Source organism: Talpa occidentalis, unplaced genomic scaffold (assembly GCF_014898055.3).
Source record: "Talpa occidentalis isolate TD23 unplaced genomic scaffold, MPIMG_talOcc4v2.1 talOcc4.8, whole genome shotgun sequence".
NCBI lineage: Eukaryota > Metazoa > Chordata > Mammalia > Eulipotyphla > Talpidae > Talpa > Talpa occidentalis.
The window spans coordinates 102,269,905-102,297,900 of NW_023605194.1; the positions used below are offsets into that span (position 1 = coordinate 102,269,905).

General features: G+C 41.0%; 1 protein-coding gene and 1 long non-coding RNA gene across 3 annotated transcripts in view; one reads left to right on the forward strand and one right to left on the reverse strand.

The window, feature by feature from the left end:
* Nucleotides 1–1,886: 1,886 nt before the first annotated feature.
* LOC129145060 (uncharacterized) lies at nucleotides 1,887–26,757 on the reverse strand. Its single transcript, XR_008550094.1, has 4 exons — nucleotides 26,385–26,757; nucleotides 22,612–22,708; nucleotides 5,401–5,511; nucleotides 1,887–2,000 (listed from the first exon to the last, which is right to left on the reverse strand). It is a non-coding gene; the product is annotated as an uncharacterized LOC129145060 (long non-coding RNA).
* GASK1B (golgi associated kinase 1B) overlaps nucleotides 24,899–27,996 on the forward strand; it is a 37,653-nt gene continuing 34,555 nt past the window's right edge. Inside the window, exons 1-2 of one of the 2 annotated variants that reach the window (XM_037497438.2) lie at nucleotides 24,899–25,113; nucleotides 25,822–26,965. In XM_037497438.2, the coding sequence (XP_037353335.1) occupies nucleotides 26,056–26,965 (910 nt within the window). In that variant the 5' untranslated portion in view covers nucleotides 24,899–25,113; nucleotides 25,822–26,055. The remainder of the gene's footprint in view (nucleotides 25,114–25,821; nucleotides 26,966–27,996) is intronic. The other variant, XM_037497437.2, reaches the window with a different exon arrangement.

Genomic DNA, 27,996 nt, shown 5'->3' on the forward strand with positions numbered 1-27,996 from the left:
CAGTGAAATAGGCAGGTTCTTGGCAGGTTCTTAAGCATTTTAACTTTTACAAAATCTTTTTAAGTGAGACAGTGATCATTGTCCTATTACTTTCTTGGTCAGATGATTAAGGAGGAAAAAGTCCCTCCTTTTGATCATTACTGTATTATTAGAGCCAGAATTAGAGCCAGAGTTTTAGGAAAGAGAAAGAAAACCAATTATGTGTTTGTGGTTTTTTTTTTTAATTTCAAAGACTGATTTGTTTTATTCCTCTTTGGTCTCTGTAGCATGGAAATTTTTATGCTCTAAACATCCTTTGGTTTGCAATTAGATTATTTTATTACTTCTGCTTATGGACTAGAGTAGCATAAAATATATATGATTAAGTGTGCTGAAAATTTAAAATGTAAGATAGAGTCTTTTCCTATCCCAATCAGCTTCAGACCTCCGAGGGTAGACCTACTAGTTCTGTAGACCTACTAGTTCTGGTTCACCGCCTCACTGAAATTGGGGGACTGGACATCAAAGGAACTGTGGTTGTTTTACCAAAGTAAGGTAATGAGTTATAATAGGACTTGGCAAAAGTGTGGCGTTTAGGTGAAATGCAAATGAAGGAGTATTTTTTAGATTTGAAAATTATGTTTATTTTTTTATGTTTCCATCATGTCAAATTCATTTTTTTAAACTGTTATTTGTTGTTTTGAATTGAGGTGACCAGTTTACAGCACTGTTTATGCCTTAGCGGTACAGGCCACACCTCTTTAGATTTGTTATCATGTTCCGCCTAATGCCAAAGCACAGATATCCCCCACCACAGCCCATTGTGTCCCCTCCCCTGTTCCTCCTCACCCCCATCCTCCCCTCCCTTTCTGGTAACCTCAATTCTATATTTAGATTTCTAGGATTTGTCTTGCTTTAATTTTGTCTATTCCTTTATCTTCTTTCTTTCTAGTCCACATATTCGTGAATCAGCAGGGATTTGTCTTTCTCCTGAGCAGTGTTGATAAATGCAAAGGGGTTACCATCGGGTCTGGACTGTGAAATAGACCTGTGCTTCTGTGTTCATGGAGGCAAAGGTAAAACGTCAAGTATTCTGTCCAGAGGCCCGAGCCTGAAGCTCTACCTGTGGATTGTAAATCAAGGCGGCTTCCTGTGTTGTGCTGTGCAGCTCCCGCAGACAGAAGTGGGAAGTTTCATTCTTACTGAAATAATTTGTTTCTGATAATCTGTGCTTTTAATGAAGGAGATATCTCCATGAGAAATCTTCAGACACTCTTTAAGAATAGGGCTGCTATGGCATTCTATGACTGCAGCATGTACTGGGGAGAAACACTGTTATTGAGTAAGTTTGCACCTGACTTTATCTGCAGTTCTGATTCCGAAATAATGATAGTAGGGAAGATTTTTGTTTTCTTAGTCCAAGCTAATTTCTTTTTATGTTCTATATTATTGTAACTTGCTGTAGTTCAAAATATTGATGCATAAGTCGCTGTCCTTTCCCGAGTCATTTTGGTTAAGATACTAGAAGAGTTTGGGCCTCATATTTTACAATTGAAACATAGGGAGGATCGAAGAAATATTTGCCAATCTTAAATACATAAAACGAACATCCTATATTTTTAATGCTCAAATTATAATATCTCTTGCAACATTGTGCCTTAAAGTGTACAAGAACTCAGCTTCCAAGTGTCATGCAGTGAGTGTGCCAGTCTCAAGGGAGGTGTCACAGGTGCACACACTCCCATATTCTTCCTTGACTCTAGCTTCCCTGCACTAACAACCACTGCCATCTGAGTAGCCAGAAGAGATGTCCTGTGGCCACGGCTGGTGGGGATGTGGCACTGTTCCCCATTCCCCAAGGCTGCAGCTCCCCAAGGGAGCAGAGCTTTGTTTAGTATGTACCTCAGAGGAAGTCTCTCTTTACTAGGATGTCTTCTGGGTCTTGACATTCTGCTTTTGCTCAGTAAAGCTGCTTCTGTCTTCTGTGCCTTATCTCCTATAAGCAACCCTCAAAATGTGTACTAAACAAAAGCAAAATTAAAAAAAAACAACAAATAAATCAACCAGTGATGATGATGATGATAATAATAATAATAATAATAATAATAATAATAATAGAAATGAAGTCCATATTCTCAGAGATCTAGCTCTGATTCTACCTTACATGATGATGGCCTTTAGGTTACCACAATGTTGGTGAGTCAAAGATTTCCCTTAAATTTATATAAAGGGCTTGTCGATTTCCTAAAAACAAAGGAACAGCCTGACAAGATAATCTAGCATCTGTCTTTAGAAACAAAACTTCTCACAGTGCCACATGTAATTAGAAGCTTTTACTTCATTTTACTCATCACAAAATTGATGAGCCAGGATAGACTTTTGTGAAAATGGTCTTTAAATCGCCCTCAGTGAATAGACATGCTCTCAAAATCACCTGTGATTTCTCTTCGGCAGTATTTCTAGTCAATGAATACACATAATACTTGTGTAGTGAAAATGTTGGCAGTTTTTTTCTTTTTTGTAATGCAGCTGCCTTTGATGCTGACTCATCTAGTTCAAAAAGGGCATTCACTTCAAAGAGGATCTTCCCAGCAAAGGGCCAGGGGTCATCACCTTCTCCCTCCTGCCCCAAGAGGGCTCCTTTGTTTTAGAGACTTGGATGATTTTAGTATTCATTTGGGCCTCTTGTTTTTTCTCTTCCTGTACTTTCAATTTCAGCTCTTATGAAATTGCCAATAAAGAGCAAATACACAAAGCCCTAGGTCCCCACCCTTGACTCAGTAAAAGCAGAATCCCAGCCCACACATGTGAGCTCTCTCTGTGTGACCTCATTATTTGACCCCAGGTGTGCTGTATAATTATTTCCAGTCCTGTAAATAATAATCCGTTATTTTTATTCCAGTTTCTTGATGGTTATGGCTAAAGGGCATCCTGTAATCATAATTAGAACCACTAAGGCTGGCCCAGCCACAACACTGATTATTGAGAGACACACATTGGCACATGAAACAACTTGCCATCAAAGGACAGAGGACAAAGGTCATAGAAGGCACTGATGAGCGTCACTGATGAAACCTAACAAGGGCTCCACTTAGTAAAGAAAGAAGGTTCTGAGGGGTTCCAAAAGAAAACCTCCTGGGTGGTGGAAAGTAACACTCATCATAGCTAGTAATTATTGTGTATTTACTAGCAAGGACTACATGAAAATGCTTAGCTGTATTATCTTGTTCAATTCTTAAATTCTTAATTTTTATGGGTTATAATAGGGAGTTTCATTTTCTGACCTTAATAAATTGGCTTTATATTCTTTCTGTAAAAACTTGGGTTCAATTCTAATTTTTAATCCAGGATCTTCAGGTGTCTATTTCACAGACTGCTTACCATCTTGTACCTGTTCAGATATCTTGGGCACTGGTACAGATAAGGGGTAATAGGAGGGAAGGAAGCGGGACAGTTGGGCCCTGAACAGTCACCTCCAGTGAGCAGCAAAGGTTCAAGTTTCCTACTGTGCTGCAGGGACCCTCACTGAATGGGGAGATCAGCCATCCTCTAGGCTGAGCACTGGATGCACTGTTGGGTGACAACTATAACTGAGACAGGCTTTCAGGCTGGAAATTGTGTTCTTTCCTTTTCGAGTACGGAGTCTTACCCCGGAGAGTGTGCTCCTGTCGTTAAGACCCAGGTGCTTAAGCTCTGGTTAGTGAGAACTTTCAGTTGTCATCTTGGTTTTGACCCTGGGTGGTGGTAAGACTGATGTTTTGAGTGGCACAGCCTCTGGCACCAACAGTAGCCTTTTCTTTCTTTCTTTCTTTTTTTCTTTAAGATTTATTTATTTATGCATACAAGAGCTGTGGTACAGCCCAGAGGTGTGGGGGGTGAAAGGATTCACCAAGACAGAATGGGAAACAGAACAGGCAGATTGACTGATGTACACTGCTGAGGGGAGCAGCAGGCGAGTCAGGAGAGGTCTGCTGCGCCATGTGGGTAGCTCCCTGGCCTGCTGGGAGATGGAACTCGTGCTGCAGTGGCTGCGGACAGCTTCATAGATTGTGTCTTAACCCCTTGAGCCACCAGGGAGGCCCCCAACAGTAGCCTTTTCAATGAAGGTGATCCAAACTAGCTCTGCCCACCAGTTTGGCTCTAACTTTTCTAGATTGAGAACTTCAGGCTCATACTAGTAATCATGACTCTGCACCCTTACTCCTCTAGCTCTCCAGTAGAGCACCCTCTATCCAGCATGCCTACTCTCTGTACCACCTTCTCCAGGGCAGCTCTGGGTCTTCAAAGTCTCTGATGTACCCTGAATCAACAAATTTGGGGGGCTCCATATAGCAATTGCCCCATATAGCAATTTGAAGTAGTATTGCTGCAAATACAATTCAGTTACAGTTTTTCCTGTAACTTCTTTCAGCTGAACCATTGCTCTGTGTACATATTAGCCATCTATTTAACTTTTAGGTGTTGTTGATTTTGTTATAGTGTAACTGGTTATATGGAGAAGGCAAGCTGGGCATCTTCACTCTGCCGCCATCTTGCTGGCCTCTGTATATTTATCAATTATATTTAGGTAAAGTTGGAAAAATTTTAAATGAAAATTCAACCCATTGAAGGTCATAAACTTAATACCGGCCACAAACCCAAACTAAGGATTAAATGTTATCCCTTTAGTTTTGTCTGTAGTTCATTTGGTCTATCTCTCCACCTGCTGGTAAGAAGGAAAAACAGCTTCATCTGAGCTGTTCTTTAAAACAAAAGCTTTATCTGATTCTATATCTCTCTTGGCAAAAATAAAAAAGACAAATAGTGCTCGGTTTATTAAATAGCCTCCCAATTCCTCCATTATCTCTTGGTATCCCTTTGTGTGGGGGCAGGGGTGGGGCTTACAGGATATTATGAGCATGGATCCATCGAAGTACTAAAATGCTATGTCTTAAGAGGCAGCCTTTGTTTTCCAGGCCATTGTCCTACTAACTTGTTGTTCTTCTTGCTGGCATTCATGGTACAACTTTAACCTTCTGCGTCATCACTCCATGGGACTTGTCATAATTATGATGGCAGCCACACTGCTAAATCCGGTGGCTAATTTCTCTGTCATTATTTTTGTGATTTTTCAGCAGCATCTGTCACAGAAGATTTTTACCTTCTCTGATGCTTTTCATTGGCATGACTTCTATAGAATACTGCATTCTCCTGATTTTCTTCCTCCTCTGAAGAGCGCTTTCTCAATCTGCTTGGGTTTATATTTCAAGTAAGAAAGTCTTTGAGAGCATCTAGCCTGACACACTGCTTTCATGTCCCTCCTTTCATTCCTGACCTATTAGCATTGGAGTGCTCAGAATATTCTTCAGAAATCCAGTCCCCTATGTCTAGAAGATTACTTGACATCTCCATTTGAACGTCTTCAAGAAAAATCAAACTTACCCTAGACTTCTTATTCTCCTCCCCTTCTCAGTCAATGACAACTCCATTATTTCAGTTACTCAAGACAAATCTTGGGGTCCTTGATATGTTGCTAGTCCATCACTTGATTTCCTGCCCAGTAGGGAAGAAATATATAGGAGGATTTTTAGCTCTTAAGGCCCTGCCTGTGTGATTCACAATCTACTCATCTCTTACTTCATAATGTGTGCTATGTGCTATATAGCACATAACTGTCTTAAGTGTGCAAAATTCCTTCTGAGAACTAGAGCCCTAGGGAATTTTTCAGGTTTAAATTTATTGTCTGAGATGAGTTGTTTTGTCAGAATCAATTAAAGGCAAAAACTGTCTCCTACAGACTTGACTAATAATTGACCACATTATCTTGGCTTCCTTTGGTGCTCTAAGAGCACAAGATATTCAACATATTGAAAATACTGTCCTCTTGTTAAGGGAAACTACAGCTATTATTAGACATTTAGGGCAGGGAGGGCAAAGTGTAAAAAAAATTAATGGCCGACTATAGCCAGGACCCCAGGGACAGTTGCCAGAGCTGATAGAACCCAGGGAGAACCAAGTAACGCCCAGGGGAGAAAGCAGTCCCCACCCCAACCTGCGAGCAAGCTGATAAAGCCTGAGCAGAGCAAAAAGCACCCAGAGAGGGAGACAACTCTTCAAAATTGGCCTGTTTGTGGGGATAAGGCAATTACCCTAGAGGCCAGACAACTCCCTGAAAAAAAAAAAACACAAAATGCATCCTCCCTCCCAAATAAGGGTATAACTCCCAGTGACTTTTCAGCCACTACAGCAACTCCCTCTGGTTTACTCCCCTCCTCCCCCAAGTAGTGGTGGAGCAGGGACACAGCCTGAGATGAGACTGGTGACCCCATAAAAGTCAGGAGACCCCTGACATTTCCGTGCAGTTCTTCCCAGGTCTCTGCCCTCCTGGATTTCTTCCTGAGCATATTTTCATTCTGTCTCTAGTAAACTTTGCTTTGCTTTACTTGGATGTGGCTTTGAATTTGTTTATGCCGTAGTAAAGGACTGAGGACCCCCCAAACCTCTTAACACGGTTTCCACTTCATCCGGGAACAGAACTATTCTTTTGGGGTCTTCTTCTCTCCTTTCTGTAGCATTTTTCCTTTCAATCATTTGCTGTCCTGGCCCTAATCTCCAATCACATAAACAGGTACCTTCTATTTGCCTTTGGGACTCCTTGATATCATGGCTTTTTCTGCCTCGAATATGGACCAGAATGATATTGTGTATAAATCACATAAAGGCCTTTTCAGAAGCACCCATTTCCTTGATGCAATCCAGACACACTGCACCAGAAATATTTTATGGAGTGCCTTCCAGAGATTCAGAAGCAGATAGTTTGTACTTTGTAGAAGTAGTCATTTGGCAAAACACTCTGATTGAGCATTTCCACTTTGCCTTCTATTGGAGCACTCTGACACATCTTTTCTACACTAACCAGATTTCTTCCTCTACCTACTGCTGAGACTCCTACTGACTGATATCTCTGCAGGTTTTTATCCTGGTCATCTGTGTTTTGGACTCTTGGGCCACCAACCAAGAATCACTGTTTCAACCATTTCACTCTCTGGTAGCATAGGGTCCCTTTACTATTTCATGTCCTTAGATTTGTCTGTTCTTGCTTTATCATCTATACTTCCATTTCTAGGTCAAGTCTCAACTATTTTCCAACCTCTTGACTACATATCCAACTACAAACTCTCTTCCCCATTTGGGAACCCTGAACTACTATTGTGAGATGGTCTTAGCACTTTAAAAATGATTGCAGGGCCTCCTTGGTGGCGCAGGTAGTTGAAAGCAGCACTGTGAAGCTGTCCACAGCCTCTGCAGCGCGGGTTTGATCCTGGCTAGTCAGGAAGAATCCCACATGGCGAGGCAGACCTCTCCTGACTCACCTGCTGCTCCCCTCAGCAGTGGATTTCAGTCAGTCTGCCTTTTTTGTTCCCCACTCTGTCTCTGGTGAATCCTCTCACCCTCCCGCACATCTGGCCTACACCCCAGTTCTTGTGTAAATAAATCTTTAAAAAAATAAAATGATTGCAAAGAATCCAGTTAGTGGCATCCCACAGCTGAGGGAAGATCATGTGCATGATCTCCAAACTCCATTTTCAATAAAATGATGCTTGAATTGCCTATTGCGGGAATAGCTATACCACATCAGATATTCAGCAGAAGGTCTTCTTGTCTTTCCCCTGGGGGCAAACACTCACTAGCATGCATACCACTATTGCCAGTGGAAGACCAAGCCATGGGAACCTCTCGCAGGAAGTGTGCACCATGACCAATACCAGCTGAAAGCAAATGTGTTCTGAACTTGCTCAGGTGGATAGTTCATGGTCTACCAGACCTAAAAAAAGGGAAAATGGAGCTCCTAGTCCTTCTTGCAGTCTGTTCCATTCCCGCAATGATTCATCTCGACTGCTGGCAACAACATTCACTGGGACCTTGCACAAGTCATTGCAACGGTGCATCAAGTTACTCATCTATAAACTGGGGTTGTTAATAATAGACATCTCATAGGGTTGTTGTGAGAATTAACTGAGTTGTGATTGGCAAAGTAGAGTAATGCCTGGAACAATAATGATTACCTGAAATAGTATGTACGTGTTTAAATAATTGCTCACACCAAAAGCCAAAGAGTTGGTTTTCTCTCTCCCCATTCCTTTCCTTATACCCCATACCTAATCTGTCAGGAAATCCTTACACACACACACACACACACACACACACACACACACACACACACACACACATTTGACTACTACTTACTGCCTCTACTAGAGCACATTGGATCAAGCCTCCATCATCTCAATCTGAATTATTCCATGGTGGGCAGATGGTTTTCCTACTTTCACTTTTTCTTCTTCTCTAGTTTGCTCCTAAAATAACAACCGGAGTGATCCTCTCCCATCATTTTTAGACCATCTTCACTTCTCATCTGAAGACTCTCCTCAGCTGACAACTTACAATGGCCTATGAGGCCTTATTGCTTCTATGTGTTCTCGTCTGACTTCCATGACACTCCTTCACTCAAACCAGTCTCCTTGTCCTATAATAGGGTGAGAGAGTGGAGCATAGTAGGATTATAAAAATAAGGATGTGTAAGAAAGCAAGACTGATATAGTGAATGTACTGGGGGCACCCATGGTGGGCAGTAATGAAGGCAAAAAGAAGTCAGAGTCAAGTAAAGTGAAAGCAGGTCAGGAATTCTGTCCAAAACAAATCAAGTAAGAACAAGATCTTTACCCAGTCACTTGGATAGGGGCCTAGTTTGAAGAAAGCAAGAAAACAGTCCTGACTGGTGCCCTGCAGAGAACCTGGCAATCTTCAATGCCTATGGGTCCTACAGAAATGGGCCAAGTGTGGGCTGGCTTTCTTATGGAGGTATTCAGAGTTAGGAAGCCTGTACATGTCTTGACAAGATATATTCCATACCTAGTGGTATGCAAAACAAACTCCATTAATAACATTGACCACTTTATCTCCTAGAAAAATCATGAGACCTAAATGTTTCTTGAAAATAGTTAGGATGGGGCTAGAATGAAGGACAGGATTATTATAGCAAAGAATAAAACAGTGGCAACCAGAGCATTTGGGGGAATCATCTTGGAACTAGATCAGGGAATATCTTCCTATTTATTCTTCAGAGATAGAGATATCTTAGACCAAGAACAGATACATTGCATGCCATCTTTACAACAGTATTTTGAGAGGGCCAGAATTACAAACCACACAAACACATAATAAAAAACAATCAAAACCAAAAATAAGCCTTGTACTTGTCCAATCAAAAAATATTGCACTAAGACACAACTCTCCCTGAAAATTTGCTGGAATCAGTTAGGGTGGGATCCCAATAGCTGTCTTTAAGTCCAGTCTCATCCCCCCTTCTGTTTCTGTTACTGATCTTAGTTTATTGACCTTCTTTTTGTACTTTTTTTTTTTTTTTTTTTAAGATTCAATACCTGTATGATTACTAGGCTGTGGCTTATCTACCCACTACCTGCTTTGCTTAGGTCACTGTGCTTTAGGTATCTGCTGACACTGCTGGCTGTATTATTGTAATCTGGATCCCACTTCCCCTCTGTTACTGCATCTATCCCATCCTGCTATCTTCTAGATCATGTCCTTGGGTGAACCTACATTACCCTCAGAGATAGATCTAAGAGATATACTCTGTGTAAACAACACAGGATAGAAATATCCATCATAGCACATCCAGTCACCAAATAAAAGATCCTGGATTGCTAAGAGGGTCAAAATTTGGTCTTATACTATGAAAATATGTTTCACCTGAGAGTTTAAGAACTGAATCATTTCTAGTATATATGCTGCCAAAGGAAACACAGAACTGAATCATTTCTACTGATGCTACTGATGCTGTTTGTTCCCCACTGTTTTCTTCACGTAATCAGCACACCCTTCCCTCAGCTGCTCAGAGTATAGAAGCTAAAAACCCAGAGCTACAACCTTCTCCAGAATATTCCCTTGGCTAACAGGACATTCTCAACGAGAGATGTTTGGGAACTTACTACTCCCTCCTCCATCAATCTACCTGAATTACACTTCAAATCTTATTTTTGTGTAGGTGGAGTTGGGAGGATAATGCTTGCCCTATATAATCACCATCAGAGTTCTCTGAGAAAGGTTACAAGGCTATGCCTCTGTGTTGACTGAGTCACACCAATTAAAATAATGCTTACTATTTCCTTTAGATAAAATCTACCTTTGTGACATGAAATTTTTAGTCAATTCAAGCTTTAAAACCTTTCTTCAACTCTGACTAGGGAATTATTTCCATATGAAAACTCTGATATATCTTCTTGGACAAGCTGTCATACACATACTTCATCAAGTATGCCTTACCCCGGTAATGACTTGCATCATTTTGAAGTAATAGATCTTCAGCCTTATAAGATAGAGATGGGAGGTAGTATGTGAGTCCCTCTCATCAAATTGCATTGATGTCAGGCTCTAGAGAGAGGTATTGGATTCAGTTTCCATGGCAACTGCTTCACTGCTCAAGGGGAAAAAATAGGACAGCAATTGAAGTCTGTGTTAATAGCAGCTCTAAAATTAATCAGGAATGTGTTGAAATCAAGTGTAAGTCTCAGGAAGTAATAGGTAAAAATTATAACCATGCAGGGTGGGATTGAACAATAAGGTGTTGCACAAATATTATTACAACTATCAAATGTTTTAAGCATTTCAGCAATGATTGGTGATGATATATTTCTGTAGAGAATCAATTACAATTTTATTTGTTCATTCGTTCAGGTGACTGTAGAATACTGATTATATGCCAACCGTGAGGTGAGACCTGAAGATACAGAGATAGGTCACTACTGCTTGCTCAAATCTAGGATCTCATGGTTCTATGGGGGCAATAGGAAAAAAACCCCATCATAATCATACTGGAAGTTTTTTGTGTCTACCCAATACTATCATAACCATTTTGTACTGTGCAATGGTCAGTGGATTAGGATTTTTGTGGAACTAATCTCACATCCAGCCCCAGGAACCATTTAAAATCATTATGTGTAGGTGTAGGGGGAAATAGCCTCACCCCACCTGGCTTCTTCTGTGGTTGGACTGAAGAACAAATTAACTTCAGACAGATTATTGGAAGAAAAGGTCAAAATTTAATAACATACCTATGGAGAAATTACAGGGTTGTAAATTCTGAAGAGCAGTGGAGTGGACCAGGGATATTTATCCAGTGTCTAAAGATCTGGGGGCATTGAGGACAGAGAGGAAGAGATTTCACATGACAGACAAGGAGGGGTGACCTCATTCTTCCCCTAAGAGTCGAGATGAGAATCTTAGATAGAGAGCGCGTGTTTACAGACAAAGCTACACTGGAAGGATATTCCCCCAAACTACATTCCTCCAGGTAGAGCAGTGATTACTTCTAAGATGGTGGGGAGGGGGAAGCGAAATACAGAAAGCTCTTAGTGCCTTCACTGCTCCTAACTTTAAAATAACCTGCATTTTTTTTAAGGAATGGTAATAGACTTCTGAGGCTCACAGTGTCTAGACTAAACTTTAGTTCTCCATATTCAACTGAAACTTATTGGAAGAGGCTTACTTTGGGCATATTGAGAAAAGTCAGTCTACCCTTTTTGGGGACATAACCAAAATGTATGTATGTACAACTGTATGATATTATTTAATCTACAGTGATTGGCTTCTGCACAAGACTCAGAGGCCAATCACTGGTTATTGTGAGATGCTTATTATCTTTTCAGTTACATATAAAAAGGGATCAGATTCGATGCTTTATGGAACTAACTTGAAATCACCAGGAAAGTTGGCCTGAGGGTGAGGCTGCTGTTGGACAATGGCAAAGCCTAGAAAACACAAACTGGCAGTGACTGAACAGCATAGAAGCCTCTTATACCTTTAAATGTTTGAATAACACTAGCTAATAACATTTATTTTTGTGGATGTTTGAATTGGGTTTTCAGATTTTCTGTTGCCTGAACCAAAAAAAAAAAAAAAAAAGGATCCAACTATTTACAATTAACAATACCAGAGTAAGTTAAACATTAGAAAGAAGCAAAGGGAATTATGGATGGACAGGGGAAGAATAAATCAGAAGGAGAGAGAGGAGTTAATAACTAGCCCAATCCTGGAGAAAGGCCTTCAGAAAGATCAAGAAGTTTCGTATGTTGTGTGGTAGAGAATTCAATTTTGCTTTCAGCTTAGCTCCTAATTGTCCAGTTTTCTAGGAGATTGCTGGTATTGGCCAAAAGAACCTCTCTTAACCCAGGCTTGTGGAGGTGGATGGATTATTGTTCCAAAGAAGTTAAGCATAAGTGCATTTTACCTATACTGCATCTTTGGACTGGGGTCAAAGTAGCAGCCCCAGTTGCACATTAACTACTGGGGTGTCCCACGTGAATGTCATACTCTAAATTCAAGGGGTGTTTATGGTCTATGGGTAGGGTAAAGGTGGGCTCTCAACCTTTTCATCCATTTTTCTGGCCTCTCGTTAATAACCTCTGGTGGACCTCATTGAGAAACTGCACCTTATCTTTGACCCCAGTGATAAAGATATGGACTACTCCTTGCTCTCATCTTCTGAAGGTAGAAATGAGAAAGCCGTAAAAATGAGATTTTATGGTTATCCAGTATTGCACACCCCTGGCCTGAAAGGATGAAGAAAACAGTTTAACCTGGCTGAGCTAGAGTAGCTGCTGCAGAAGTTGTGTGTGTGTGTGTGTGTGTGTGTGTGTGTGTGTGTGTGAGAGAGAGAGAGAGAGAGAGAGAGATTTAACAATGTGTATATACATATATATATTATATTGTACACATTAAATCTATATAGCTTTGTCAGTTATACCTCCATATATATGGAAGCGGAAAACATCATACATATGAAAGTTCAACACCCTGCATTTTAGGTAATCTCCAATGTTAAAGCAAACTGAGCAAGTGATTAATCTAACCTTACTTTTTCACTGTCAATATGTTTGGCAGTAGGGAAGTCAGCAAGAAAAATGTAAGCACTTGTTCTTAAAAATCTACCTTTAAAATGCTGGGGTAAATGTTTTATTGGCACTTCGACCAGTCATGTGGGTACTATAAAGATAGTCATTGTACGTCAGTGGACACATTGGACAAATACTTTTCTAAAAGGTCTGAATCGTGTAAGTAGACATCATCTTCAGATGAAAGCTGGCGGGGTTGGGGGGTGGGGTCCATCAGCAGTTATCCTTCCCTGATGTCTAGAGCACAAGTCAATCAAAATTTGTGCAAACCAGAGTAAGGTGCACAGTTTCAAGTTGTGGGGGTGCCAGCCAAATTTCTTCTGGATGGAACTTTCAGTTCGGCCATTTGGATGCAAGGAGGGCTGCAGATTGTGGGATCGTGCAGGTGCAGGGGAAGAAGACCCCAGAGAAGCAATGCCAGGGTTTGGGGATCCCAGAGCCAGGCCTCCAGGTCACACACAGCATCCCTACTTCACTCTCCATCCTCACACCACAGGCTGCTGCTTCTGCTTTGGTTCCTTTCCCCTTCTCAATGAAAACTGCCTTCAGGAAATTCCTGAGGAGAAAGGGTACTTACCTTTCTCTAAGATTCCAGCTGTTCAGTGTCTTGAGCTGGTTCTCCAGCACCTTGAAAGGATTGTTTGTATGTTTTTCCAACTTTCAACGTTATTTTTGGTAGAATATTTAGTTCAATGTAAGCCACATGGGTTCAGAAACATTTTTTTTCCCATTGATTTTGATTTCAATGACTTGTCATGTCTAAACATTATTTTTAAATTTTCTTGTAGTATGTATTCAGTAATTTCAAATCCCTTGTTGCATGATCACTTTAGCTTCCTTTAAACTTTGTTTATACACTAAATTTGTATTTGATTTCTGATAATTCTAAAATTTGTCCCAGTATTTTTTTTGGGGGGGGAACATATATTTGTTGATTTCTTATATTCCCTATATATAAACTGACACCAATTTGGAGTTATAAATATGGGACTCCTTCCTTTCTAGAGGACTTGTGAACAGTGATTATATTATCTTTCCCCTTATTTATTCTGGGTCTAGGTTTAAAGTAAGAGGAACTTAGATAGTATCTAACCTGACATACTGCTGAAGCCGAAGTAATACATTTTAATCTTGAATTGTGCTCTCTATGAAAACTTAGAGGAAAATAATAAAAATAGTTATGAAAAGATTCACTAAACTTCTCAGACATTAAGAATTTTAGCTGTAGAAATTCCCAAACAACATATTAAACTTTTTCATTTATTTGAAAACTATACTTTTTAGAGGGCAAATTAGCTACTTTCTAGCTGAAATTCAACTTATATTAAATTACTGTTTTTCCAACTTATGGAAAAGGAGAATTTTTTTTTCTCCCAGGATCCAATATGTGAATAAGTGAAAATAAGCTTTGGTTATGTTTGAAACTGACGGCAGATTGGTAGGTGAATTACTCATCAAGCTGAAATGAATAATCTATAAAACTAATCAAACCAGTCTAGTACCATCACTTGGCAAATGACAGATGTGGTGTGAGTAGAATTGTGGGGCTTGGGGCAATGTGTAGGTGTGATTACCACTATATTGATATGAAACAGAATGGCAAGACTGAGATCTGAAACTAGGTATGTCTGTTCGGCTTGGTAGGTTCTAAGGGTGATAGATGAGGAAGAACGTGGAGAACTGATAGAGCTGAAAGGTTTACAAGCAAGTTCAGTCTACAAGTCTTAACCCCCCCTCCTCGCCGGATTGCTAGACCATTGAATATCTTTTACGATTTCATATCCAGTGTGACTGGATAGTGCCTGTCACATAGTAGCTGCTCCAAAAATATATTTTAGAGGAAAATAATAACATAGAAGTCTAGTGTTATGGCAACAGACACCTCAATCTCTTAAAATTATTAGAAGTTTATGTATAATAGGGAAATTCCCTGCCAGGAGAACTGGCTATTTAAATTGATTCAAATAATTGAATGAATTCTCCTTTGATCAATGTGTAAATGGGCACGTTAAGCTCTGAATCTCTATTTGACCATTATAAGTGATTATTTCTAAGACCTGTTTTTTTCCAGCATAGTGTCCTGATGAGACAAAGTTAGCTTTTGTGTGTGTGTACATGTGTGCATGCATGAGTGTGTAAAGGCTTTTATGTATTAATCTTCACCCTAACCCAATGGGATAGGTACTATTATTAAAAATAGTAAGGACAGTGTTGAACCATTATATTACAATTGTCATCAGTTATTATTGTTTTGGTAATGTTGCCAGAACCTAAGGGAAAGTTTATTCTAATTTGCCTAACGATGTCGAATCACCTAAGAGAAAATTCTTCAGTGTGTGACTGACACTTAATAACTTGCACAACAGATGCCCCCTATTTTCAATTGCATTGCCAAAGTCCCACCTTCCCAGAGCCCTATGCTGGTTACTGTAGTCTAGTTCTATATATCAAAGGTAAAAATGACCAAAGATTTGAATCCAATGTTGCAGAAATATTTCTGATTTTCTTCAAAGGCCTTTGTAAAGTATATTAACATTAGTAGTTTAGTATGACTGACAGCTGTCTCTTGAACTTGAAATTATGTGTAGAGACATGCATTTTATCCATCAGTATTTTCTCATGATCTCTTACTAGAAGGTGTTTAGTCATTGGCATCATCCTTGTAAGAAAAAATGAACAGGTGAGGGCCTCCCTGTGGCCCAGGGGTTAAGTCTCAGTGCTATCACCTTTATGGCCTGAGTTCTGTTCCCAGGCCAGGGAGCTGACCCACATGGTGCAGCAGACCTCTCCTGTCTCACCTGCTGCTCCCCTCAGCAGTGTATTTCAATAAATATGTCTGTCTGCTCCCCACTCTGTCTCTAGTGAATCCTTTCAACCCTCGTACCTCTGGCCTACACTTCAGTACTTCTACAAACACACAAAAAATAAAAATTAAAAAAAATTAGCTATTAAGAAAAAAGTGAACAGGTGAATGAACCATTACATCTTCTTTAATATTTATTTCTTTACATCATTATTAGTTTTGTACACATGTAGTCCCCTTGTTCTCCCACTACCATAGCACTGGTGATCCATCACCACTGTCCCTTGTGCTCTTCTCTCCCGTTTTGACCCCTCTCCCTCTGTATCAGGTGTATCAAGCACTGTGCTAAGTGCTGTATATGGTGCACATCATTTAGTTCTTGGAACAACCATAGGAACTAGATATAATCCAATTTTCTAGATGAGGAAACTGAGCAAAATGAACTACCTCGGTGTGTTAGTTCAGGCTGCCCTAACAAATTACCATAGACTGGGTGGCTTGAATAACAAGCATTTATTTCTCCTAGACCTGGAGGCTGGGAAGACAAGGTCAGGGCGCCAACACGGTCGGTCCTGGCCAGGGCTCACTTCCTGGCTTGCAGAAGTCCATCCTCTTGCTATGCCCTGTGTGGCAGGGAGCAGAGAGAGAGGAGGCAAACTCTTGTTTCTTCTTAAAAGGGCCCTCATTCCATCATGAGAATTCCATGTTCATGAGTGAATTACCTCTCGAATACTATCTCTAAACACCATCACATTGTCAATTAGAGTTTTCGTATAGGAATGTTAGTGGATACAAACGTTCAGTTCACAGCACTTGCTAAAAGCACCTAGCTGAGGTGAGACTATTTTGTTTACAGATTTCTCAGCTCAACTGAATTAAAAGCAGATCTATTATAATAAACTATATATTCTGGCTATTTCTATGTGGTAAGTAATTAGAGAAAGATAAAACAAAGATTATTGCCTGAGCTGGTGATTACCTCAATCAAGGTTGTCTTCATTCCACAAATAAGTGCAAATAATGTGCATTCTTAATGAGTGTATTGGTTCTTTCCTCTGGGAAAATAATTGGGGTGTGTCATAGTTAGAGCAATGTTCCTTCTTATTAAAGTATTTAATTTTCTTCTATGTGTTATACTGTTTTGTATCTGTTCATCTTTTCTTTTTAAAGATTTATTTATTTATGCATACAAGAGCTGGGGTGCAGGCCAGAGATGCAGGGGGTGAGAGGATTCACCAGAGACAGAGTGGGGAGCAGAACAGGCAGAAGGACCAAAATACACTGCTGAGGGGAGCAGCAGACGAAACAGGAGAGGTCTGCCTCGCCATGTGGGTTGCTCCCTGGCTGGCCGGGGATTGAACTCATGCTGCCAAGGCTGCGGATTGCTTCATAGTGTGGTGCTTTAACCCCGTGCGCCACCAGGGAGGCCCTCTGTTCATCTTTTTAATTTCAGAACCTACTGAAAAGAAGTTTCCTAATTAAAAATTACTGGTTTCTCAGCAAAGCTATTTGATTTAGAATTTTTGGCTAGACTGCCTTTATGTGGTCATGGGAATCTGAAGGCTGCCTTTTGGAAAACTGTGATTTTACTACAAAGGCGGTTACTTATAGGCACAGAACTGGGGTTGGCCGTGGAGGACTTGACGTCTTTCTGTAATTTTTCCTGGACATTCACATCCAGCCATGAGGCCTCCTGGTTTTTCATTCCTTGGGTTGTGAGTCATAGTCTCCCTCAAATTTCTTTTTTCTCCAAATTTTACATGCTATGACTTTGCTTTGAAAATGTGACTAGAATCTATAGGGTTGGCTGGGTGAGTGTTTGGCTGGGCAGAGTATGGGATGTTAACATATTCTGTTTTCTCCAGTTGAATAAATGAAATGTGGATGAAACAATTCTCATAAAGAAGGAAAAGTTTCAGAACAGCCTTATGTAAATGTTTTGAGTCTTCTCACAACTTTTTACTTTATTGTTTCTTTTTTTGCATTTTCCTATCTTCTTTGTGGCCTGCTTATTCTTTTGGGGGTTCCTTAACCAGGGCAATGGTTCTTGAACTTAAGCTTGCATCAGTTTACCTAGAGTACAGGTTACAATACCGATTCCAGAGACTCTTCCAGAGCTTCTAATTCAGTAAGGTTCACTGAGTGCATTTCTATAATAGCAGACTCCCAGGTGGGGCTGATGATGTTGGTTCAGAGCCATACTTGGAGAACCAGTGGTCTAGGGATTGTGCTCTATCATCTTAATATTTTCTTTCACTCACTCACTCACTCACTCACTCACTCACTCACTCACTCACTCACTCACTCACTCAATATTTACTAATACATTACTGTCCCTCATATAACCCACATTTGGTGACATTTAGGGGTCATTGGTGAATATTAAGTGACCATAGCCTACAATCCCTGAGTCTCCCCAGTCTGTGGGTGCCAGGCATTCTTTCATGGGTGTGTCTCAAATTGCTCTGATTCTTACCTTCTGCGTATAACAAGTTCCAATGACTCTCCCAAAAAAGCATCACAGGGATGCCAGGGCTTGTCATGCATGTGCTTGTCACCCCATCATTCTGGTGACCACACACCAGCTCCTCTCATGGATGTTTTCCATCTATGCAACTACTTAGGATGGCTCATGGCTGAGCCAATTGCCACTACTGCTGCCTAATATGAGAACTATGAGGTACACACCAGGGGTGGTGCACACCAGGGGTGCTGCCCACCAGTGCTCCCCAAATTGTTAACATCAGGAAGTGGTGGGATGATGAGATGCTCCTGACTGCTTCTGACCCTGAGTCACATTCCTTGCCTGGAAACCAGTGTGCTGGTGGCTGGTACCTCAATATCTCACAGAGCAATATGTGGAAATGTCTCCATCAGCGTTTGCCTGTAGTTCTTTCCTGGTCTATAGGACTGGGAGGTAGGAATGGGTAGATGGGAAAAGTGTATGATTTAACACATTTTGTCTTTTCTAATCCAGTTTATTAGTTCATAAAACGTGTACGTTTAGTTTTCACACCCCCAAAATTTGTCAGACAGGACACACATATCTGAGTCACATTGGGAGATTACAACTGAGTCACAAAACTCTTAGATACAAAAGCAAAGAGGACTCCAACTTTCTCTCTGCCTCCTCCTGCACTTTTTTTTTTTCTCCTGCACTTTTAAGGTATTCATAACTCCACTGCCCTTTTACTGGGGCAATTTTAACCTAGTGTAGCAGGGAGCCTTCCTTCCTCTAGGGTTTCTTTTATACAAACAATGCCTTAGGCAAGGAGAGAAGAGATCATTTGTAGCCTCTGCTAGTTTCCTGCAAGGAACCTAAGGGTTGAGAAAGGTTCATACCTACTTTAGTCTTTTACAAAAACCCACTGTTGCATGGGTGGTTCTTCTAAGCCAACAATGACCTAGGGCCAACTCTTTCCTTTTGTGTGTGTGGTCTGGAAGCATGGAGGGGGCCAGGGTATTAATGTCTCCAGCACCCACAACCGAAACAGAGCAGCTTAGTTGTCCAGGAGCTTTTTAGAAGGTATTTGGGTAGCCTCGGACTCACCTAAATTTTATCTTACTCCTCAAGGACTGTGCATTCTTGGATTTTAGAACTATAAAACAAATGCTAATTATTATGGCTAATTATTCAGAATAGAAGTAAAATAGCAACCATATAAATTATGTCATTTCAAATATATGTCAGGTTGACTGTTGTGTACTTTATGCACTGTATTATGCTCTGTCTGTGCAAACATTACTCACTTTCTGGTCAGGTGGCAAGCTATCCTAACACAAACAGAACTTAAAAAATGGAACAAACATTCTTTGGGAAATGAGGCTAAATAGATTATTGCAGGAGACCTCCATACTGGGAAAACACTCTTAGCTGGGTGCAATAGTCGACAGAGAGAACATTCAATGCAATGAAATGCCAGGCACATCATCCACTGGAAATATACCCACCTGCTGCTCTCTTGGTCATATATGACAGATTACATTCTGGCACTCATTGTCACTTCACAGGTTAGCTTTGAGGACATAGGTGACTTTCTCTTAAAGTATTCCTCCTACACAAATAGTATAGGTCAATAGGAAAGATGTTCTTAGGAGTAATCAACTACTGATAAATGCACACACATTTCCTTAAAATATAACACAGGAGTGGTAACTTCTTTTGCATACTGTTCTGAAGACAGTCTTCACATAGAAATCTATTTAAAGGACTACAAACTCTTTGGTCCTAATTCAATACCTCTATGAAAAATTTCAAAGATAAAAAGGCTGGGTTTTTTTGCAGGCAGGACAGGTCATTTTGGTGCTGCCGATGTCTGGTATAGAATAGTCAGCAAAAATATTAGTAAGTCCCATAAGATAAGCAGGATAGCTGTTATACCCAAGAAGCTATACTAAAACCAAGATTATAGTTCTAGAAGGGCCGATGGTGTGAGAATTCAGGAGGATAGTGAGTAGGGGTTAGTGATCCTGTGGAAGGATCTGGTGAGCACAGAGCCAGGAACTAGGTGTTCATCTGTGGGTAGCAAACCTTGGCCAACAACAGCAAAGAAAGTCTAATAGTTAGCTTTTCAGTGACTGGAGTCCTTATATAGTCCTCTTTACTTTCTGGATTACTCTCAGGACATAGATGAACTTGAGCCCACAGTAGCAGAAACAGTACCTCTGATGAGTGGGCTGAGGTGGGAAATTTGGAGCCCTACTCACTGTCCAGTCTGCTCCTGGCTCTCTCCCCATCGAAGGAGAAACAACCTTTACTGCATTTGGATCTTACAACTGGAAGCCTTGAAGGTTTTAAAGATTATTTCATTGCCAATGAAACTTAAGACATCACTTAATTGTAAAAGGGTGTTAATTTGCTTCGGAAACTAGCCATTTAACTTTTAGAAGAGTGAATTACAACCCTGCACATTAGAAGTTTTTCTAACTATAGATTTTTGGACTCCACTTCAAATTAATTAAAATAGACTCTCTGAGGAGGTAGAGGAGGCCTAGGAAGCTGTGTGTGTGGGGGGGGTATTTTAATTTGGTGATTCCATTCTATAATTTTATTTTATTTTATATTTTAAAGATTTATTTATTTATACAAGAACCGGGGTACAGGCCAGAGGTGCAGGAGAGAGAGAATTCACCAAAGACAGAGCAGGGAGCAGAACAGGCAGACAGACTGAAAACACTGGTTATCTCCTTGGCCGGCCAGGAATCAAACCTGTGCTGCAGAGGCTGTGGACAGCTTCACAGCGCTGTGCTCAACCCTCCATGCCACCGGGGAGGCCCTCTATAATTTTATTTTTAAATGACTAAGGTTGTTATATACTCTTCATCATAAATTAAAAAAAAATTAAAATATTTTACTCTTCTATTTCCTTTCATTGTAAGAGGGTATTATATGCAACATATTAAGAATATAAAATGAATGTTGTTTATCCACCTCTTTCTTCAATTTAATTAAAGGATAAGATATATTTGGAAAAGTACACAAATCATAAATGTTTATAGAAAGTATATTAGCCCAAAATAAACACAAGTAATAGGACATTAACCATATGCCCAGCCTCAGCTTATGTGGCTTCTCCACCATTACCCTCTCCTTCCTTCTAAAAGTATAAAAGGTCTGCAGGGATATATCTGAAGAATACGAGAAAAGTAATTTGAATAGCTGTGTGCACCACTATGTTCACTGCACCATTCACAATAGACATGAGTTGGAAACTGCCTAAACGTCACCCACGTCTGACTGGGTAATGATGTGGCTTATACCACATCATACTTTGCTTCATAGCGTGTCCAGCAACATCGATAACGATGGCTGCATTAGGCTACCCACATGAGCCAGGTGCAGCAGGCTAGACCATGAGGTTTGTTTGTGTAATGACACTATGATGTTTCAGAATGATGGAGTCACCTAATGACACATTTCTCAGAATGTATCCTGGTCGATAAGCATCACATACCTGTATACATGACAGAACAATATTTTGCTACTAAAAAAAAGGTGAAGTCTTGCCATTGGTGACAACATGGGAGGCCTTGAAAATATTATGGTAAGTGAAATGAGTCAGATGAAGAAAGACAGACACTGTCAGGTTTCACTCATGTCTAGAAGATAAAGAAACAAAACAAACAAAGCATAACTAAAATAAAGTCTTAGGATGATAAGAACAAAATAGTGGCCACAGGAAGGGAAGGGAGGAGGCAATGGATAGTGTTATAACCAGTGTTACCTCATTAAATTTTAGAAAGGTCCCAAGGTAATTTTAATGGGCCATACCATTGTCTTACCATTTAATTTTTCATTTTTCCGTCATAAATTTTTTTAATGGAGACAAGATTATGTTTCTCTGATCAAATAATAATAGCAATGAATAATTAACATATTGAGTATTACATGTGCACTCACATGTTATATGTGAATGTTATAGTGCTGCAACAGATTTTCAAACTATGACTCACTCAAGGAATTTAGCTTTATTTTTCTAAAACTAAGTTAAATTTGAGCTCTAAGATACCTGATGTTAGAAAATGCCTTTCTGTTCATTTTCAGGAGTATCCTGAGCAATGTAGGGCAGTGGCTTCATCTTTCAAAATGAGTATTCACCACGCTGAGGGAGTATTTGGCTACCTGGGGAAGCCCAGGTGCTGGGGTGCAGTGTGCTGGCTGTGTCCGTTGGACCAGTTGTGGGCTAGACACACACCCCAGGAGAAAGCCAGCTTTCGGGTCATGTCAGCACTGCTCAGAGGAGCATGAACAAACAGGTGACCTGACAGGCGAGTGGGCCACAAGAGTCCAAGGGCCCGAGGAGACACTGACAGCAAGCCCAGAGACAATGACACAAGCATCTTTGAAGTGTCTGCCAAGTGCCCACCAGTTTCACATACCTGCCAAGCCTGGAGAGCTCATAAGCCAATTCCCAACAGCCACGGAGTAGCAAGAATGCTCTGCTGTCTTTGCTTCTCCTTCCGCTCCCTTTCAACTCTGCAACAGCCAGAGCCAGACACAAAGTGGGGTGAATGGGTAAGGAATAGAAGTTTGAGACAAGAAAAAGCCAATCCCAGTTGGACCACCTGTCCTCTTTCCCAGTAAGTTTTGGCTATGCTTTCAAGAGGGCAGCTGCCTTCTGGAAGGGAAATGTTTTAAATTTAAAAAGAATTTGAAAATCTTGACTTATATAGAAGCAAACATTTGTGTGTGTGTGTGTGTGTGTGTATGTGTGTGTGTGCGCGCACACGTGTTGTCTGTGATTCAAATAACTGGAGAACTTTTTAAAAAATCTAAAAAGACCAGAGAAGTTTTGCCTGCATTTGTATCCAAGGGAGTCGAAAGGATTTATCTGGCTCCAGAGCAGGCTTGCATGGACAGTGTTTCCCAGTTGCATCTGAGGAGCACCGTTTATCCAGGGTGGTGGTTACACAGATCTTCCATCTGCACCAGTCACTCAGCCTGCTGGGACCTGAGGCTCCTATGACCCTTCCTTCTCCCAACACTCCACTCCCATCCCTCAGGGACAGCCCATTGCATTGCCTGGCCTGAGGGAAGGGTCTCAGAATTGCAATAGAGTTTGGGAGATAAAAGCCCTTTGCCTAATATGTCAAATTACACCCATCACCACTATCTCATTTAATCATCACGGGAAACTGATGGCATGAAAGTTATTGTCATTCTGCTTTCTGAAATGGGGACAGCTAGGGCTGCCAGCAGTGGGAGGAGAGCAGAGAGGCAGGCCCCTGTCCTCTGGAAACTATTCTCTAAACACCACACACTTTAGCTCCACTCATCGCCCTCCTGGCTGCAGGGAAGGCAATGTGTTGGGCTTCTCTAAAAGACATTTTGAGAGGGAGAGGAGTAGTCAACTAAATTTATGAATGCTCACAACCCTTATCTACTTTCTAAGCATTTTCTTGCTAAGACAGCTAGCAGAGGCTTCTGCTTCTTATAACCCAGTCTCTGCCAAAAATGTAGCTTTAACTTTAAAAAGTCAAAAGACTTTTAAAAAGTCAGGTTAGTTACTCTGAATATGTGAAAAGAAATACCCAGTTCTACCATGGTTTTCTTTTAAGAAGTTAACGTTTACTGCCTAGAAATCAGTTCTGTGCATATGGGAGTGTGTTTTAAGAATTTTGGGGCACCACGAAATTTGTTTTGATGCTTAATTTTTTTTCCACAAAAGTTTAGTGGAAATGTGCAGGTACTTCTAAGCCACTGTCATTACTGGAACTGTTCCTTCTCCTTCCTCTGTGTAGCTGAACCTTAAAGAGGAAAAAATGGCCTGAGTTTAAGAGTGTCAGAGAAAATGATGTTATTTTGGTTTTTGGCATTTTATCACTTGGAGGTCTATCCTTCCTTTCTCTGTATATTGCAATTCCTTGATCATATTGTCAATTTTTTTTTTTTTTGCATTATAAAATGTAGAATTGTTAGGATTATACACAGACTAATCTCTTGTCATAACATTCTTTTCCTGGGGAGAAAACAATCCCTGTGCTCTTCCTGTCTGTCTGCCTGCCTTCTGCCTTTTTTTGCTGTAAAAGCAAAAAGGATAAGCCGGAGAGGTTGTTAACCTCCACCTGTGTGCCAGGACAAGCAAATTACCTAAGGCAAAAATTAAGCTGTTTGTAAGAAAAAAAAACAAAAAAACAAAAAAACAACCAAAAAACCCTCCAAGCAGTAGAGAATCCACTACTCCTAGTGAACTGTGACATGCTGAACTGCACACTCTGAAAGTCATTTCCTATCTATGTATACTCTTATCTCACTGCCCTATGTTTCTGTCCTCATCTGCATTAACCCCTTTTTTACCTTTTTACGAACTTCTAGTCCATTTCTCAGAGTGGTGAGAGACAAAATAACCTCTGGTGAGGTGAGTCATAGTCCCTGGAGCCCTCGGGCTGTAACCCCCAGCCACTAGGCATGGCCGGGGGTGATGGCATTCCTTAGCTCACAAGGTATTTACTCAGGCTGCTGCTAAGCAAACACTCAATCCTTTTTCATTCCCTGAGCCTGCATTTCTAAGTCTGTTTCCAAACAGAACACTAGGGGGCTCCCAGGGGTTAAAAATAAGCAGAAAATCGTTTGAATGAAAACTGCTGCTCTACAGCATTTGTTTTTTCAAATTTAAAAAATAAAGTTAATTTTAAAAATTTCTTCAAAAATGCCTTACACGTTTTAAGACTGGGTTATCAGCAGCCAGTTTACAAGTAATCGTTTTACTTTGCAATCTGTAGTTTTCAAGGGAGCTGTTAAAGCTGAGCTGAAATATTTGAAATGTGGACACTCTTGACCATGAAATATGTTCTTCTTACATGCCTCAGCCTTTAAAAGTTCTGTGCATTAGAGTCAGGGATTACATTCTTCCTGGAGCAAGCATGGGGCCAGCTGTGTAAGTAAGGTTGCTTCTGAGCTCTTTTTCTTTTTAACAATATGAAAAAAAATTTGAGTTAGAGATCCTTTTATTTTCTTTCAACTGACTTTGGTGGAAAGAAAAAGAGTAAAAAGCAGTCAGATTTGTAGATTTGTGTTTTGTTTAGTGTGTGTGTGTGTGTTTGTCTGAATAACTGCTTCCAAAATATAGGGACATTTCTGACTTTATATTAACTTTTTATCTTATAATAACTCTTAATGCAAGATAATGGAACATGTTATGAAAAAAAGTACCATGAAATTAAGAGAATATGTTTCTGAATTTGAATGCTAATACCTGCTTTGACTCAGTTAGTTAATACAGGACTTAAAAAATATATATGGGATAGTTATAGTTTTTTAAAAAATACATTGCTTGTCTTAAATGGTTTCTGATTTTCAAAAAAAGGAAAGCATGGGTTTGTCAAATTTTAATGCTTTTCCTTCAGAAGTAAATTAAATAACTAGCCACAATTTATAAAATATTCTTGGATCTGTGTGACTGGCTTTTACTAATTTAAACTGAATATAAAATCTCTGCATCTATCTCATGTCTATTTCCGAAACTTCATTAAGAAACTTCTGGTGGGGATATTTATGAAAGGAAAGGGTTACTTTTTTCCATTGCTCCTTAGAGGAACTAAATTAGTTTGAGACTGTGACTCAGTTACATCGTTTCCATTCATTCCCAGAAACAAGCCACACTTCTCTTTGGGGAGGCTGATAGGAGTTTAGAGGTTTGTCGTGGTGAGTGTCAGAAACATCCTCAACTCCATCACCAACCCTTCACGGCCACCTCTCTATCTACTGGCGACCACTTAGACATCCAAGCGGAGGAACAGCTGAATTTAGGAAACCATGCATCACTTAGGCAGGAGCCAACGGCAGACTTTAAACTCTGCTCAACATGTGGATGCGGCAGAGAAATGAACTGTCCAGACAAGCCAGGGCAGCTCATAAACTGGTTCATCTGCTCCCTGTGTGTCCCGCGGGTGCGTAAACTCTGGAGCAGTCGGCGGCCAAGGACCCGGAGGAACCTCCTGTTGGGCACCGCCTGTGCCATCTACCTGGGCTTTTTGGTGAGCCAGGTGGGACGTGCCTCTCACCAGCGTTCGCGGGCCGTGGAAAAGGGGCCGCACCTGAGCCGGGACACCACCCAGGTACCCTTCCCTGAGATACCCTTGGATGGTACGCTGGCCCCTCCCGAGTCCCCGGGGAATGGGACCACGCTGCAGCCCAATGTAGTGTACATTACCCTACGCTCCAAGCGCAGCAAGCCAGCCAATATCCGCGGCACAGTGAAACCCAAGCGCAGGAAGAAGTATGCAGTGGCATCTCCGGCCCCCCGTCAGGAGGCTTTGATAGGACCATCTCTTCAGTTACAAGAAGCTGCAAGGGTACCTGATGTTGAAGCGCATGGGTATATCCAGGGAGGAAACCTGGGCAAGGCCGGGGAAAGACCCTGGCGGTTGCTACCAGGTCTGGGAGCGCGAGGTGGGAGCTCGGATTTGCCGCAGCCCAAGGTCAAGGAGAGCAATATCAGGATCTACAGCGAGAGCGCCCCCTCGTGGCTGAGCAAAGAAGACATCCGCAGAATGCGCCTCTTGGCAGATGGGGCAGTGGCCGGCCTCCAGCCAGGGCCCTCCAAGAGCCAAGCAAGCTTGCTGGTGCTGGAGGGGGGCGCCACTGGCACTGCGCCTGGCTGTGGCCCTAGCCCCTGTGGGCTGCTCAAGCAGCCTTTGGACATGAGTGAGGTGTTTGCCTTCCACCTGGACAGAATCCTGGGACTCAACAGGACCCTGCCTTCTGTGAGCAGGAAATCAGAGTTCACCCAAGGTAACAACTTCACTTGCTTCCTTATTTGCAGCTGTTGAGCATTCGAGTTGATTTTCTCTTTTCCCTCGCTCGCTTTTTTTTTTTTTTTCCAAATGATTTTCTCCACCCACGTTTCACATTTGGATAACAGCAGCAGCATGTCTTTCCGTACGCTTGGCATTCTTTATTTTCCCAGCTTTGGGAGGATATGAGAGTTCCAGGGAAATGCTGTACTCGACATGCAAGAGTAAGCCCACACTGTGTAATCTTGCTCTCCATTTCCCTCACTGCACTTCCCAGTGGCTTATTAAATCTAATTAAAGCCAATGGCAATTTGCATGATGAGAGGATGCCCGGGTGGAGGCACAGAACTTGCTGACTGTGGGCATATTATTGAATAGGTTATGCTGGAAGTTAAGTAGAATTTCGTTTGTTGGAAGTTTTAAAAAGTAAGACGTAAGTTATCTTTCTAAAGCAGAAGAAATATTTTTAAGAGCCTCACAGTCAGACCAAATTAGATTCAACCCATTGATTTTTTTTTTTAAACAGTAGATTCAGTCCCTTTTTACAAACAAATCCCTGTGGTGCCAGGAAGGGCACTGAGCAGGTTTTCTATGATCTAAGCAGACCCCGGTAAAGGAAAGTCCTGGAGCTCTCCGTGGCTTTCTCAGGCTTTTATTGAGCTTTTACAGGTAGTGCAGCAATCAGGTAAGGGTGTGGGAGGCAGGAGGCCTCTCTGGGTTTCTTTTTCTCCTCTCTCTCCTGCCTCTTCTGCTTCTGCTTCTCTTGGCAGATATCACAATACTCCTGCCATGGCTCACAAAAGTAAACAACATAACTTATAACAAAGTAACAAAATGCAGGTGCCCCATCAGGCAGGGCAATCCTAATGGTGGAGGGCAGGAAAGCCTGAAAACCATTTACCCTACAATCCCTTTAATAAATAAAGTGCTGCAAAAAATGAAAAAATAGACTTTTTGTTCAGTATGTATACTGACTAGCCATATGCTGTCTTCAAGTTCATGTCTAAGGTTCAGGATTTCCTGAATCTG